This window comes from Vanessa tameamea, chromosome 7 (genome assembly GCF_037043105.1).
Source record: "Vanessa tameamea isolate UH-Manoa-2023 chromosome 7, ilVanTame1 primary haplotype, whole genome shotgun sequence".
NCBI classification, from domain to species: Eukaryota; Metazoa; Arthropoda; class Insecta; order Lepidoptera; family Nymphalidae; genus Vanessa; species Vanessa tameamea.
The window spans coordinates 10,806,708-10,824,293 of NC_087315.1; the positions used below are offsets into that span (position 1 = coordinate 10,806,708).

At 31.5% G+C, this 17,586-nt stretch overlaps 3 protein-coding genes across 3 annotated transcripts in view; all 3 read left to right on the top strand.

Annotated features, from left to right (window-relative positions):
* The first annotated feature begins 432 nt into the window (after positions 1-432).
* Positions 433-7,367, top strand: LOC113398341 (sorting nexin-4-like). The gene is made up of 10 exons (XM_026637052.2): positions 433-635; positions 711-817; positions 1,015-1,153; positions 2,580-2,757; positions 3,053-3,191; positions 3,639-3,766; positions 4,261-4,423; positions 4,987-5,148; positions 5,582-5,696; positions 6,271-7,367. Exons 1-10 carry the CDS (start codon positions 558-560, stop codon positions 6,319-6,321), a joined length of 1,260 nt encoding a protein of 419 aa, XP_026492837.1. The 5' UTR covers positions 433-557; the 3' UTR covers positions 6,322-7,367.
* Positions 7,368-11,877: 4,510 nt separating this feature from the next.
* LOC113398359 (uncharacterized protein) lies at positions 11,878-14,607 on the top strand. Its single transcript, XM_026637079.2, has 2 exons — positions 11,878-12,225; positions 14,322-14,607. Exons 1-2 carry the CDS (start codon positions 12,049-12,051, stop codon positions 14,484-14,486), a joined length of 342 nt encoding a protein of 113 aa, XP_026492864.2. The 5' UTR covers positions 11,878-12,048; the 3' UTR covers positions 14,487-14,607.
* A 276-nt stretch (positions 14,608-14,883) lies between these two features.
* The window catches only part of LOC113398345 (uncharacterized), a 100,344-nt gene continuing 97,641 nt past the window's right edge, over positions 14,884-17,586 (top strand). The window contains exon 1 of the mRNA XM_026637058.2: positions 14,884-15,187. Within this exon, the coding sequence (XP_026492843.1) occupies positions 15,117-15,187 (71 nt within the window). The 5' untranslated portion in view covers positions 14,884-15,116. The remainder of the gene's footprint in view (positions 15,188-17,586) is intronic.

Consider the following 17,586-nt stretch of genomic DNA (forward strand, 5'->3'; position numbering starts at 1 on the left):
TTTTCTATATACATTAATTAGATTGCTGTACCTAATTCAGTCTACCGTGAACTCACTATGCAACTGATGTTTGCTAATATGATGTTTATCAAAAACTATCTAGTAAATAAGAACTACTCAAAATCTTGAGCATTTTGCATTCTCACTACCAAAGTTATCCTTAATAATTCTGAATTCTGGAAATAGTGAAATAAGTTCGTAAAAAAAAACCTATTTGACATTTCAGGTTGAAACGTGAATGTCAATATCAAATCTAACAAAGAGAATAAAGCTTAAAATGTATTTAAAATAAGTAGGTATCTGAAAGTGTTTAGCAATTTTATATTTTTTATATTATATTTATATTGTCCAATTTTATACGTTTACGGTTTTCTTTTAAGTCAATTCAAATGACTTTTCAAATGATACAACACTACCAGTTGTCAACGAGGATGACAATTAATATGACAAGTGACAGCTAAACTTTCTTATTCTACAGTAATAAACACTTTCAAATATTTTTAAATCACCCTTTTCCGTTTTCGTAAAATTCTAAAGGTACATACAGTAAATATAAAATGTCGGCGGAGAGCTCGCCGATTAAATCTTCAAGATCTTTAAACAAGCTTGAAACTGTGGAAGACTTCGAGAGCCAAGTAGTTATTTGTTGTTACTTATGCACCGCCTACTTTTGTCTTAATATTATCATCAATTAATTCTTTACATTTTAGGACACATTGTTAAAACATGTTGACATAACAATTGTGGAATCTGAAAAGCGCGCTAACGGCACCTTGCATGTTCGTGATCACTACACGGTGTATCTTATTGATCTCAAGTAAGACCTAATTTCATTGTTTTCTTAGTATTCAATAAATCTAATCCCTCAGTACTTAATGTATTATTTATTTATAGATTTTTTTCTAAGAATTTCTTATTAGTTCCATAGGTATATGTATATATTTTAAAATACTTTATATTAACGTAAATAAGCACAGACAACGAATTATTTTAAAATAATATCTGTGTTTACAGGGTCACAGATCCGGACTACAAACTTGTACAGTCTAAAATCAGCACTATTTGGAGGCGTTACACAGAGTTTGAACAAATTCATGACTTTCTACAAGTCACATATCCCCATGTAGTGATTCCACCTCTGCCAGAAAAACGGGTATGAATTAATATTAAGAATTAATTATTAGATTATAGCCTTTATGATAATCCACTATACATAATATCAAAAACATGAAATGTGCCTTTCATTACATCTAAGTCCAAAGTTATACCAGTTCATTGTATAATAACGTTCACAATAAATTTTCAAGTAACACAGACATTTTATTAAAGGCTTATAAGTTTTACAAGTTGCTGAAGTTGGTATATCATAAGAATGTAGTAATAAACATAAATGAGGAAGACACAAGAAATTTAAAATATATGGATTAATATATTTAAGTGTGCTAGGTTACCTGGTTGATATTAAAATTAATAATGAATAATCTTTTCTATTTTAAAGTATAATTTCAAAAAGAGTTTCATTATGTTAATAATATTTATATTATGAGGTTATCTAAGCACTAAAATACAAAAGCCAAATTCTATTCATATATAAAGTGGAATATATTATTCTAATATATGTTCATATTTTATTAAAGGCATGTTTTTTTGTAAGCTAAATACCTTGAATATTTATAAAACTACATATGATTTTTATAATATCCAGCATTTTCTCTGTCATTCTACTAGTCCTACATGAATCTGAGTCTTACTTATTTAAATATTGATAGATATTTAACTGTTAAAAAATCTTTTTTATATAAATTTAAATTAATACTTTCAATTTAAGCCAAATATAATTACTAATTAATTTACGAATAGTCTTGGCTGATGTAATATTGCATTATACAGCCTAATTTTACATCTATACTCATGTTATAGAGAGCTAAATTTTGTTGGTTTGTATGTCCTTACACAGAGATAACTCCCCTGGGTAATCTTTGGAACTAACAATCCAATTCTATTTTTTTTCTACAACTAATGTACACATAACACACATATTTTTAATTTTCTAACATATATAAAACTTAACAATAATAAATGAGGAAACAAAAAAAGGGAAAGAAAGAATTGGTACTACATAATTCCTGATTGCTATATATTTTATATCATTATCTCTATTAACAAATTTCACCCTTGCAAAGCCGCTGTGGGTCTTTACTTGAATAATATATTCACACCTACAACTTCAACAGTTCTCCTTTACTTGTCCTGTGTAAATAGTTTAACAGCCTAAAAGACCGAATACATAAAACTTAAAAGGAAAAATATAACATTATTGATAAGACTGAATTTTAATTACATATTTTCCATAGATTATACTAAAAAACATTGAGTATTTGGATAACCATATAATATATTTTTGTATTTATTTTTAATTAAGGCATAATTATTTGTTAATCAGATAAATGGGCTTGAATTATGACTTTGATTACTAAACATTACAGTAAATATTACAGCAGAATAAGTAGTTTCCTTAAAATCAAGTTCATAGCAAGTATAAGTTTATTTTGTTATGAATGTAGATTTTTTTAAACCAGGTATTGTATGCGTGGCGTAAATCAGATACAACGGACCCAGAATTCATAGAAAGAAGGAGAGCTGGCCTCGAGAACTTCCTCCTGCGTGTGGCGTCACATCCACGCCTTTGCTTTGATGATCAGTTTATTAATTTCTTGCAACAAGAACACGGCTGGAGGGAAACTATAACTGACAGCGGTAAGTGATATTGAGAAACCTTTGTTGTTCATAAATCGAAGTTCATTAGATCTTTAAAATGCTGGCAGTTTACAAATGTCCAACGTCTGAGCCGAAATACTTTGCTCTTGAAGAAAAGTTTGGAGTTAATCGTTTGCTGTTCCAATGCAAGTTGATAGAAATATCGTGACCGCCACTTCCTATAAGGTAGCCTATTCGGTTACCTATTTCATTAAATAGAAGTATATCTCTATTTCCATAAAATAAAAACGATTAAAATGATGTAACCTAATGTATCTACTCTATTTATTTACAGGATATTTATTGCAAGCTGAAAACAAACTAAAGTCACTATCAGTATCAATTAGATTAAAGAAACCAGACCCAGAAATTGAGGGTGTTAAGAACTATGGAAGGCAATTGGAAACTAATTTAGGCAATTTTCTGTATACGAGGTATAGCTGCATATTTTATTAAATATCTTATCCATTATTATCGATTCATTATCCTGATTAATCTTTTTGTCAGATTCATTTAATTTAATACTGTAACACGAAATACGAAAACGCTTTTATTGTAATCGAATAAAATATTTTATACAAAAATAAAGCATAAGTGTGCGCAATGGGCTGTCACCCAGTACGCACATTTAAAAATAAAATATTGATAGCTGTCTATTTTGAATGATACAGTTATTATTAATAATTTAAATGAAATGAAACATATTTGCATAACATCGCACTAAAAAATAGTAATAATAATAATTGAAGTAAGGCAAAAATTAAAGTATAGGATAATTCCTCGACCTTGCATGAGTTCTTTGACCACCTATCAGATAATATTTACAAGATATTTGTTTGTTTACTTTCATATATATATTTCGTACGTTTAATTAATTTCAGGTCGAAAATTATAGAAAAAAACTACGCCCTTTGTAAATTACACGCAAATTATGGTAAATTATTCAGTGAATGGAGTGTAATTGAAAAGGATATGGGCGATGGACTGCAAAAAGCAGGCCATTACTTTGGTAAGAAACAGTCTTTGTTTTGTTACTTCATCGCAAATAAACCACTGAACTAATCGTGATGAAATTTTGACGTGTAGGTAGGGACTTGATAATAATAACGAGAAAATATGATACATCACTTGGTGGTGCGGCTTTTTGCAACCACGTCTGGGTATCTCATCACCCACACATCAATCAGGAATACTTAGTATTGTTGTGTTTCGGTTTGAATGGTGAGTGAGCCAGCTTAACTACAGGCACAGGCACAACTACAGGGACATAACACCTTAGGTCCCAAGGATGGTGGCGGATTGTTGATGTTACAAATGATTCATATTTTTATTTTGTTCTTACGGGGCTTATGTTAAGCGTCTATGTTACTTACTATCACGTAGCCCAGTTTCAAGTACGCCTTCCTATAACATACAAAAATAATAATAATAAATGTCCGTCTAGGACACAGTCACAGAGAGAGCTAGTCTTATATTCCTCTAAAATTATATATTTTGTTTTAGATTCAATAGCAGATTCAATAGATTCGGTGGCAGAAGATGAAGAACAATTAGCTGACCAACTTAAGGAGTACCTTTTCTACGCTTCAGCGCTGCAACAGCTGTGTGCGAACCACGAAGCGTTGCAGCGGGCGCTCGAGAATGCGCACGACGCCTTAAACAACAGGTGAGATAGAAAACAATTTGTTAGATTTTCAAGGTAATTTTCAAGTATAATTAAATGTATTGATTATTGTAACAGTCCGTTAATGTTCCACTGCTGGGCTAGGCCTCCTCTCCTTTCGAGGTGAAGGTTTGTAGCTGTTCCAATATTGGTTGATTATTAATTTAGATTAACTTATGTAATTCCATAACAATAACATAAGCAATTTCAATCAAGTAAAAAGGACATTTTTTTAAATTTATGTAAAGTGTTCTTTTTTTAAATTGAAGATAATATGAATGGAACTGATAGTATGAACAGGGTGACAGGCATTGCTAGTCAAAGGGTAAGTTAAAAGATTACTAATATACACTTTATTCTTTCATGAAACTACTCTGCCTTCCAATAATATTTGTCCTGAAACATCTATCAGCTTATCATACTCATGAGGTAGTAACTTCCTCAATTATCAATCAGAGTTGAGAAGTTTTTCAGTGTTACATTTCCGTAACTGAAAAGGCACAGGATAGCTCGTCGAGGTATGAGGGTGGAGTGGGAGTGGGAGTATGTGTGTGTGTGCGCTGCAGGCTGGCGGAGCGCACGCGCGCGGCGGCCGGCAAGTCGGGGCTGATGTCGCGCCTGTTCGGCACCACCGACCCCGACATCGTGCGCGACCAGAGCACGCGCGCGCTCGACACCAAGATACACGCCGACCGGGAGGCCATCGACCGCGCCACCAGGGACCTGGAGTGAGTCCACTGCGCACTCGCGTCTCGTACAGAAAATCATATTCATTATGGCCTTTGGAACGAAGTTGATTTCGCTATCATTTATGTATAAAATAACAGACACAATTAAATAATTCAAAAACGTTTGAGTTATTCTTAAACGTTTTTTAAATGATAAAATTTTTACTGAAAATCCCGCGTGAAACAAAAAAATATTTTTAATGAATATCATTTAAAACCGTATACGATAGAGACAGAGAGAAAGAGATTCACATTTATAGTCTCTCCGATAGTGGTCACTTGAGCTGTCTGTTTCAATATTTATGTCAAATAAAAAATAAAATATTCAACTAATATTTTATAGTACACATTGTTCCTGTAACATTAGAAAGTCTATGGTAATTGAATTCACTAGTGCTAAAATTACATACTTCCATTTTGTTTATATTTTTAGAGACTTTACAAAAAAAGCAACGGTCGAAATAGAACATTTCCAAAAGCAAAAAGACAAGGATTTGCACGAATCTCTCGTTGGATTCATCACTTTACAAGTCAAAGCTGCAAAGAAGGTAAAAATGTTTTTATTATTTTTTATTTTGGCATTTTGTTAATTGGCAGACGGACAAATGGACAACCTGGCATGGTAAAAAATATTTACAATTCCTTAATACGCCACCAACCTTGGTAAGATGTCATGTCTCTTGTTGCTAACATTGGCTCATGGGTGGGTTGTACCTTCCAAAATGACACAAAGGCCTCTGCAACCATCAGTTCGATACTTTATATTTATGTTGTATGTTAATTGTATTAAGTATATATCTTGTTTGTATTTGAATCTAATATTACGCTTCATATTAATAGTAAACTCTAATTTAAAAGTTATTTATTTAACTCTTTAAAAATGTGTAATTTATACCTTTTCAAAACAGTTAGTAGCGTTTATTTAACATAATCGTAAATAAAACTTATGACTTTAGAGAATAAAAAATCTCCCTTAGTCTTTTGCTGGTTCTTCTTGGATCTGAGGTATTGCTTTAACGAACTGTCAAAACTTAAATGTCAAATTTTGACAATGATATATATATATATTTTTTTTGATGATAATAATAATATAATAATGATAGATTGTTCTTTTTATTTCAGAACCTTCAAGCGTGGACACAAATCAAAGAATGCCTTCAGAACATGCCTTGAATACTTCACAACACGGGCACACCAAATTACCTGCTATTTATATGACTAGATAAGGGCATTAACACTTTTATATCACTTTTAATAGATATTCAATTATTATAATAATTTCTTTATAAATGATCCAACACGCGTCACCGAGTGATTGTGAGGTATCTTCCATATTTAAGAAATGCCATCAGTTGAATTGAGTGGATATTTGTTTGTACTGACATATGACTCGGTGACGAATGTTTGTTTATCTAAAGCTAATAATGAGATAAATTATAGGAGACTATTTAAATATCAATCTGTACTTTTTAATATACTTTTATCTACAAATTACGAAAAGGTATGAAAATGAAATGTTTATTATGCTTAGAAGAAAACTATTTGGTAAATCAAATCACAGCGCCACCTTTTCAATTTTTTTTTCTATCTTCTCTATGACTAATAAGTTGTTACCAATGCGATGTTATGAGGGAGCAGGACCTCCGAGCAAATACTTTACGAACCTAACCATCCTAGTTGCATAAGAGTGACAGATAATGTAAGGAAAAAAATTAGAGCAGCTATTTCAAGGTCAACAAAAAATAAATTTGGATAAGGTATTTTAGTTGAACAATTTGAAGCTTTGTTTGTAAAGTAATTAATGTTAGTCTGTGCACCTTGATATATTATCAATATTGAAAAACTTCTGTGCCTATAAATCGCATACTGTCCCTGAATATTGCAACAGAATAAGACATTGTTTGCAAGATTAGGGGTAGCATTTTTCCTATAATTTATCACAAAAGTTTAGTATACCAATTGAATTCCATTTTTATTTGGATATATGTAGATTCAAAAATTAAAAGCTTTGTAAGTAAAGATGGTGCTAGTGAGGTGAGCTGTCAAAATATATAAACGCCATTGGTTGTAAATACAAAATGGCGTTTTCATCCACCAATCACAGGCTTACCTTGCTCGTAGCGACATCTGACAGATATTTATTCGCCTGTTCAAACTATTTAGTATACAGTGTACAGTTTAAAAATGTAAATTTTATATTATAAAATTATTTAAATATATGATTTTGTTTTATTTATATTAATTATCTATACTAATATTGTAAATGTGAAAGTATTGGTCTGACTGTCTGTTGTTCTTTACCACTGAACCGAATTTGGTTTGAAACAAGCTTGAACTCCAAGGAAGGACATCGGCTACTTTTTAATACGTAACACTTGACAACCAAACTCTAAAAGGCGAACGAGGCCGAGGGCGACAACTAGTTACATGCAAATGCGAAAGGTAGTTCGTTTTCACGTATTAAATACCCAACTGATCATCATTAAACACTTCCACGTGTAAGTGCTACAGAAAAGAGCAAAGGGTACCTGACATCTGACCTCTCAGTCGATCAAGGAAATTAATGCACACTAATGCATGCTTATTTAACATGGAAAACCGCCTTTGTGAGTAATCCATACTCGAAACAAGATACTGCATTAATTAAAATGTTGATAGGTACTAGGTACATCTCTTTATAATTTCCGTTACTGTGTTGTAACACGTCGCACCATGAGCGTGTAGGTATTCTGTAGGAAGACATACGAAACTTACCGAAGAACAAGAACTTGGTGTTAAGGCTTTGTGTAAGCTCGCCTGGGAGGTACCAACCGCTCATCAGATATTCTGCTGCAAAACAAAAGTACTTAGTATTGTGTGTTCTGCTTTGAAGGATGAATAAGCCAGTGTAACTACAGGCACAAGGGACATTACATCTTAGTTCCCAAGATTTGTGGTTAATATTTCTTACAGCGTCATTGTCTATGGGTGGTGACCACTTACCATCAGGTGGCCCATATGCTCGTCCGCCAATCTATACCATACAAAAAAACCACGAGCGTTATATATCAGAATGTGATGCATGTCATTGACTATAATAATTATAAAATGTATACATTAGTAAAGTGTAAAATGTAATGTATAAAATGTAATATAAAAAAATGTATACAGTAGGTATACGTATCAAAATTGCATATCACCGTAGGTCTGTTGTCAACATTTCTCGATTGAGATACGAAGTGAATTCTTACAAAATTATACTACTGTAAGTACTGACACTTTAAATGTATTGAAGAAATGTCATTAGATTATAACTTATTAAATCACACTGTATTAAGGTTTGGGGACATATCAAAATAATTTAATATAAACTTATGATTATATTCAATTTTGAATATATACAACACACTCACATAATAAAGTTAATATTATTTATTATATATTTTTATTATATAATATTATATATTTTATTATTATATAATATTTAGATTATTAAGTAATAATGCGATTAAAAACTACTGAGTGTGTTTTTTAAAACAATATCGATCATTTTTGAGCTGTACGTACGCGGACATCTACAAATTGTTAGAGGGAAAATGTTGACCTTTCAATTTCGAATTATAAAATATCAATATTGCAATCATTAAATAAAAAATTAAAAAAATAATAATGAGAAAACACTTAAGAATCTTGGCTTTATAGTAAAGACAATCTTTTATAATTTTATATTCACTCTTCAACTTCTCGGATTGAATTTTTAGAAAAATCGTCTAAAATTTGGTCATTACTAACATGAATTACATTTATGTTTTAATATAGTTTGGTTATTTGTCATAGTATTATGTCATACTATGTCACTATAAAGTATATTTATTTGGGGCAAAAATACGTCTACTTTCTTCTAATTTCATCACAATATATTACTTATAACAATATAGTGCATAGAATTCCTAAACAGTCATTATTAAATTGAGTATACAGTTTATATAACATTTATAACCCAGTCATCCAATTTTCGATACTGAAGTCGCCGCATCTGGGGCCCAATAGCCGTTTTTAAATTTATTTTATTTATTAATAGATTTTCGAAACACCATCGGCATATTCACAATTTATTAAATAAAAGTAGTAAATCAGTTCCTTCATATACAGTGTGATACACATCTTGCGTTGCGTTTATATTATACATTAATACCAAAAAAACGAAACACTACTCTCCTATATTAATATATGTAAATCTTTAAAATAAAAACAAAAACAACAATATGAAATAACTTAAATTACAAAAAATTAAACAGAACTAAACCAATGAAATAAAATCAAAAAACTTGACACTAATTAAGTAAAGAGGTTGACATTTAAATTTCTTTCATTTAATTTCTTAAAACGATTGCTAAAATGGCTACATACGAGTATGGCATTAGAAGAAAAAACAAGAGACATTTTTAAATTTATTTATTCATAAATGTATATTAATAAACGAGACATGTTTTAACTCAATGTAATAGAATTGACAAAAAATATTATTTTCGTACAATTCGTGCACACGCAGATTAGCAGAATGTACTTATCAATTTATTTATTATGTAACGGATTATGGAATTTCATTTGAGAAATAGAGTTGAATTTGATTCTAATTGTTCATGATATAATTGAGATTTACGGTGATAGCTTTAAATTTTAAATTAAAATATGAATATTTAAAAGAATGAGCCTAATAATATGCACTATGAGTACCTACTTTAATTTAAAAAAAAAGCGTATAATTAATTTTTGACAAGCTCTAAAGAGTTTTTATAATATAAATCGATTTATTATCTGATATAGAGATATGGCCACTTTTCCACGATATTAATTATTTCTATCACACAGCTTTGTATTTCTTTATCGATTTCAGGTATTGATAACCTTTGACCTAAATATAAAAACACGATCAGTATAATCACTACATTAACAATAGTAGTATCGTGACAATACAGTTAAAAATAATTACACTATTCATGGTGGTAGGGCGTTTTTTAGGTGGGTACCACCCACTCATCGGGTGTTCTACCGCTAAACAGTAATGTTCCGATTTGAAGAATGAGTGAGTCAGTGTAACTTCAGGCACAAGGTACATAACATTAATATGTTAGCTCACAAGATCGGCGACTTAAGGATTAGTTAATATTTGGGCCACCTGATGGTAAGTGGTCACCCCCGCCCATAGACAATGGCGCTGTAAGAAATTACTTCGCCAATGCGCCACCGTCTCATGAATATCGGCGTTCAGCGTTGAATACATTTTTTGTTGTGGCTAAAAAATTTGCAATTTACGTGACCTCTAAGGGTTTAAAAATCGAATGTCATAATTAATAACTACTAAAAACCAGCAGCACCCTCCATATTGCAGTGTCGCCCTAAGCGCTGGCATGTGCAGTCTTTCAATACCTGGAGAGTATCTTAAGGATCTCTTTAGTGTCGGTATAAGCTTTCTACGAGGGAAAAGTGCACATAGATTTACCTCCCAAGTCTCCTTCGACCAAGAAGGTGAAGTAAACATCTTTATGTTGTTTTTCTTAAGTTTAGAGGGCCCTGGGCTAACACTACTTAGGGGGCCCATCTAAAACATATCTGAACGTAGACTTGAAACCATACGGTCTGTTTAATTTAATGAATTTATGGTTTCTTTCGCATTATTGTCTATTTTTGACTTTGACTTGATTTAGTTGGGGCCCCCTTGAATCCACGGGGCCCTGGGCTGAAGCCAAAAAAGCCATATGGTAGATCCGGCCCTGCCGATACCCAGCACTTCTCCCCGTCGAACTCAACGGCGTTGATATCACAGTCAAAGTATACATAAAAAAAATTGATCATTAACACAGTTTTTTTAAATATATTTTAAGGCATTAAACGCCTAATTCGGTCAAGTCATAGGAAATTGTTCCAAAACACGGCATTTAAGGAATGACTATGTCCCGTTGTTAATGATATTTACGACTGACTCATCATTTTGGGTTGGGAACTTTACGAGTTTATTCATCTTTAATTTCCTTCTCGCTAATTTAATTAGGACTGATTTCATTAGAAAATACCTCAAGATATATTTATTAGAAGTAAAAGTTTACTTTTGAGCCTTTAGTTAAAGATAAAGTTGAAATCTGTTTTAAAATTAAAGATCTTACATATTATTTGTCAACAATTACAATTTACTCGTATATACTCGCTATTATTTAATTTATATTTGCAAAGTTCCTCATCATGTCTACAGACACGTTAAGAACTAAAAAGGAAAATAGAAAATGTTTTCAACTTAGCCTACCAATACATCGTATCTTGTATTAAAAACATCAATTGATAAGCGTAACTTCGTACTAAAATTATTTTTAAACGATAAAGAAGCGCGTTGTAGAACGACACGTAAATTTAATTCTATTTAGTTGACTAATAATAATTATTTGATAAAGCGTTAACTAGATTTACAGTTAACTAAGCTTCTTGCAGGATCTTCGCGGTAGTATACGTTCCGAATCGCTGATAGCTTTAAATTCAATTTAATCCCGTAATACGTAGATGTATATGCGCTTATAATGCCAATTTAAGCAAGCAATACCTTTAATACATTTCCACGATTAAAAAATATATATTTTATTAATTTTATTTCAATATTTTTAAGCTAGAGTTGACTACATCTGAGCCATTAGTAATTCGTATACGGTGTCATTCTCGAATCGATTGAAAGTGGGTCAGTTCTACAACCAACCGCCAATATAGATGCACGTATGCTTTGATGCCCATGCTGTCTTAAAATGAATTATAAATCAATATAAATCTGGATATTGTTAAATTGTGAACCAGGATTGCAATTGGAGTTTAATTTGTCGTTATTAGTGAAAGGATCACGCAATAATTTGTTGTTTATATTAAAAATAAAAGGTTAAAATGAGGCATCAACATGTTAATGTGGATTTCTGGTCTATGTTTCAAACGATGTTCACGTATGGTGTATTGACTATACTGTGCTGGGTAATGATACGACTGTTCCATGCAGTTTTCACACTACCACTAAGGCTTCAAGCGCAACACAGAACTATTCAGAATACGCTTACAGAGCTTCAGGTGAGGCGTTTGTTATGACGCAGTAGCTTGACCTTCTACGATACTAGTACATATTCGTAACGTATATGAACAATGTAATTTTATGTAGTTTAAGTGAATGATTAATATATATTTGATGAAGTTTTATTATTATTTAGCGTTAATAACTTGTTCGATATATAAATAATGTTTTTTTTTTTTATGGACGAGCAAACGGGCCATCTGATGGTAAGTGGTCACCACCGCCCATAGACAATGGCACTGTAAGAAATATTAACCATTCCTTATATTGTCAATGTGCCACCAACAATGGGAACTTTGACGGTAGAATATCTGATGAGTGGGTGGTACCTACCCAGACGGTCTAGCACAAAGCCCTACCATCAAGTAAATATTATATATAATGCATAGTGACTGAATGTAATAGTGAATTTACTGATCATATTTGATTTATAAAGGGTTAAATAACAAATTTACCAAGTAAAAAAAATATAATGATTTATTAATTATGCTTTAACAAAAATGTTATTCAGTCAAAGGATAGGGCTCTCTTTATTTTAAAATAAATAAATATTTTAACTATATTTTAATTGACACTAATAAATTGAACTAAAAGTCAAGCTCCAACACTACAATATATTTGATTAAGACCTATAGAGGTTTTTTTATTTAACTTAGCTTAAAGATAAGTCTTTGAGTATGTTTCATTTTGATTTTGATTTTAAATCTTCATTTAAAATCAAAATCAAAATGAAACATACTTTATTCAAGAAAGCTTTCATAAGCATTTTTGAATCATCATTTTTCAGGCTCATCTATACTAATATTATAAATTAGAATGTAACTGTCCCTTTGTCTGTGTGTCTGTCTGACTATCTTCTGCTCTTTTAAGACCAAACTACTGAATCCAATTTGATGAAATTTGATATGAGGCAAGGTTGAACCCCAAAGAAGCACATAGGCTATTTTTTATGCCTAACACCTGACAACTAACTCCTAAAACGTCAGCCAAGAGGCGGACAACTAGTACTATATATAAAGACACCATTATAAGATCTTTGTGTAAAACATTAGTGATGTTATTTTTTATATGCATTCTAATTTAAAATCTTAAGCTTTACTCACTTTCACCATTAATTACACTGACTCAAAATCAAAATATACTTTATTCAAGTAGGCTTTTACAAGCACTTTTGAATCATCATTTAACACACTACATTAAGTGACGCTACCACCGGTTCAGAATGTAGATTCTACCGAGAAGAACCGGCAAGAAACTCAGTAGTTACTCTTTTTCAACATTTAACTAACTCGTATTTCAGAATAGAATATGGCAATACACATAAAATATTGTTATTTGTCAGTAGAATAGTTGATGATTGGGCTACCGCAGATATAAATAGATAAAAAATAGATTATAAACATTAATTTGGTGGTAGAGTTTTGTAACAAGCTCGGTAGTCTCTATAAGTACCTCACATACCCTACTACCCATCATCATACACTCCTACTCATCGTATATTCTAGCGCTAAACAGCAATACCTATTATTATTCTGTTCCGGTATTTGTGGTGAGCGGTGTAACAGTGGAGTGAATAACATCTTGATTCTTGACGGCGCGTTGACAACGTTGATATGAAAGAAATCCTTAATAATTCTTAATTGGCTTACCATTAGCTATTTGGCCAATCTATCTATCTTGAACTAAAAATCATAGCGATATATTCTGAATGATAACTAAATATTACAAAGATTTTTAACAAGTAGACAAATTAAAAATGTCGTCTAATCCTCGAACGTGATTCAACAACAATTATACAAAAAATAAAAATAAAATAAACTTTTTAGTTAAATTATTAAATGTTATTCATTATCCAATTAACTGTAGATTATTGATAGTCACGACACAATAAAAATGCCTAGTTTGAAATAAAATATGCCGATCATGTTGAGAGACGAAGCCCTAGGAGACGCTTTTGTTTAGTAATGAACGAACAAGAAGTGATGATGATTAACTGATTTCTAAGATAATATGTTCGACAATGTATTGTTAAATAAAATATAATTCACACAATGTGATATAAACGTATTATAATAAAAAAAAAATGTTTTTACAGAAGCGGTTTCCTGATCTTAACATCACGGCAGATGATTTGGCAAAGGTTGGATGCGAATTGGACGAACTGTATGAAGTGGACCCAGGAAATGTGGACGATGAACCTAACGAAGAACCAGAAGAAAAGGAAAAGGTTAAGCCGGAAGAAAATAAAAAGGATGACTAATAATCGACTTATCAGAATATTTACTTAATTCACAATTTTTCGATCAATTTCTAAACGTAGTAACTCTCACTGTTGAATATAGCTATTTTTAGAATTGTATGGCATATTTTTGGAACTAATAGAAAAATAAAATATTTAAAAGTATATAAATCATATAATGACTTAGGATAAAAATTATTGTACGATATAATTATATAAATATTCGTAATTTGAACAAAAATACTATTTCAGAATTAAAAATCAAAGCTCCCACTGTTACAACTCACTAGCTTTATATTTAGTTTAGGCGATTACTCATAGATGGCGTTAAAATAAACTAATATAAAAGCTCGCTGGACTGGGTCGGAGGCGTGGTTAATGCGAGCGAGCTTTCACCCCGTCTTTATTTTATTGATCGCACCACTCACGGTTAAGCGTAAATACTTTTACAAGCCGTTTTCGGCTTTATACTGTTATCTGTGTTATGCTTGCCGCTGTCGACTGTACCTCGATAAATAGATAACATTTATCTAGTTGTGAAAATGAATAAACAATCAGTTGTTGAAACGCATTGTCATATGTCGGACGCGTTAATAATGTTAAGTGATCGTAAATGAATGCTTAGAGTGCGTGAATTCTAATACGATCAAGATGACCAGGTCGAGCTACAGGCCCTTGGTTCCGAGGTCGTCGAATAATTCTTTAGAAAATCGCGAAATAGGGTGAGTACTATTCAAAATAATATATTCTATTATTTCTATAAATAATCCTGAAATAAAAAAAAGCGTTCGTTGATATCACTGTTTTGTATAAATAGTTCTTTTAATGAGTTAAGCTTATTATCAATACCGTTGATTACAGAGTTCATTACTCCTTACTTTTCTCGTTTTAAAGAACAAGCTTTGGAGGCAGTTGTATCTTGCCGCCTTATACGGTTTAAAAAATAATGTCGTCAAAACCTCATTAAAATACCAGTTCCTTTATTAATTCCACTTACAATAAAACTTAATTAAAAATATTTTGTGGCATCCGATACACGAAATAAAATAATCTTAATTTAACTCATATTTAATTAATGAATTGGAAAGATAACAGCTATATTTAAAAAAAAGAAGTTATATACCTACCGTTGAATATTATTAAACCTATTTATTTATGCTACGTAATTCAAGTGCCAGAATTTCAAGGACATTCGTATTTGGGTTAGATAAAATGTCCAAGCGATTAAACGTTGAGCTAATATTAATAATTTGCTAATATCATATAGAAAAAATATTATGTAGGTTATAACCCAATAATCCAAATATTGATTTATAAAACAAAGGGTTTCGTCATTTCAAATATAATGCGAAATAGTTCGCAGAGATAAGATACAAGAATAAGTTCTAGAACGTTTATGCATTCTATTTATGAAATTGAAAAACATTCGATTTAATTTAAATAGTTTATTTTTCATAAATAAAAGCAATGTTTTCTATAGATAAATAAGTATGAACCGTCATTATTTATATGAGTTTATTGGCATTGCATTTATTTCATAAGTAGTTAGCTGTACGAGTGGAGGAACTTAGTAGTTGATTACAGCCGATCGCCAGCCTGGCGCCAATAATACTTTTGTTGGTTACCCGCCATTATAAGGGTTAATAGTTAAGGGTCGGTTTAATATTTAGAGGCGTTCTTAGCGAAAAATTCCTTCGCATTTTGTTCAGAAAACTCATAGTACATATTACTTTCACTTTGGTGGCAAGGTTTTATGTAATTCCTAAAGATAGTAGGGTAAATTTATAACAGCAATCCGGACTATTAATAAATTTATATTATTATGAATGAGTGCCCATTATATCATAAGTCGATAAAAGACTATGCAAGGTAATCGTAAAGGGATAACAAAGGTTTATTCGTTTTTTCCGTCAGTCGGTGAAATTTTCAGTTGTATCCTTGTATAAAACGTAAAGCCATTGGTCCTGCGCCTTACTTTTCTCCTGAATGTATGGTACGCGCACATTTTAGTACTAAATAATATATAAAGTATTATTATATATAATATATCCTGAACAGTTTGAGAACCCCGCCAAAGCAAAATCGGAGAGAGAAAACGTTTACTTTTTCATAAAATGTTTGTCATTTGTATTGCATATTAAATAATAATCTATTTTTCTTATCTATATTATAAATACATAATTATAATTCTTAAATTAATAATAGTTATTGTATATTTTCAAACGTAAACACCGAAGATAAGAAATCTCAATAAGGGTAAGACAAAAGAGGAACGAGTTCTTCCACTTCAAGATAGACCGTGAGAGACGTGCGTTTGATTGAATTTAATTATAAACAAATTTTCTAGAATAACTCAATTACTTTACCATCAATATAGAACAAAGATACTATAACATGTATAAGCTAATAATTAATTATTCGAGAGAAAATCTAAAAACCACTTCAATTATTCTTGAAACTTATACCAAATGTTAGGTGGATGAGAAATTGGATCAGATCAGTAAGTGGTCACCACCGCCCATAGACAAGGGCGCTGTAAGAAATATTAACAATTCCTTATGTCACCAATGCGCCACCAACCTTGGGAACTAAGATGTTATGTTCCTTGTGCCTGTAGTTATACTGGCTCACTCACCTGAGTACTGTTGTTTGGCGGTAGAATATCTGATGAGTGGGTAACCTACCCAGATGGGCTTGCACAAAGCCCTACCACCAAGCATAACTTCTAATACTTCTACTATTATACTTATTCTATGACTTGCTCCAAAACGAACTTATCAGTTCGCTGTATCGGAGATCCTTTGCACTACAAAATAACTAAAACATACCAGCCAACTTTATTATCTTTGTGTGCGTGACAGCTACGCTTGACACTCGCTAAACGTCATACTGCTTTACTAGTTTACTCGCACACGTAGACGTGCGGTACACGATATTTCCTGTCCGTCTAGAAATAACTTTGAATGTGTATAAATAATTCAAGTTTACAATATATAAATACTCAGCCTAAAACTTTGTATGCTGTGTCTGTTTAGTAAGCTAGTGTAATAACATGCCCAAGGGACATTTCTTAGTTTCCGAGGTACGGTCCGTATTGACGGTGTAATTGACTCTGTATCTT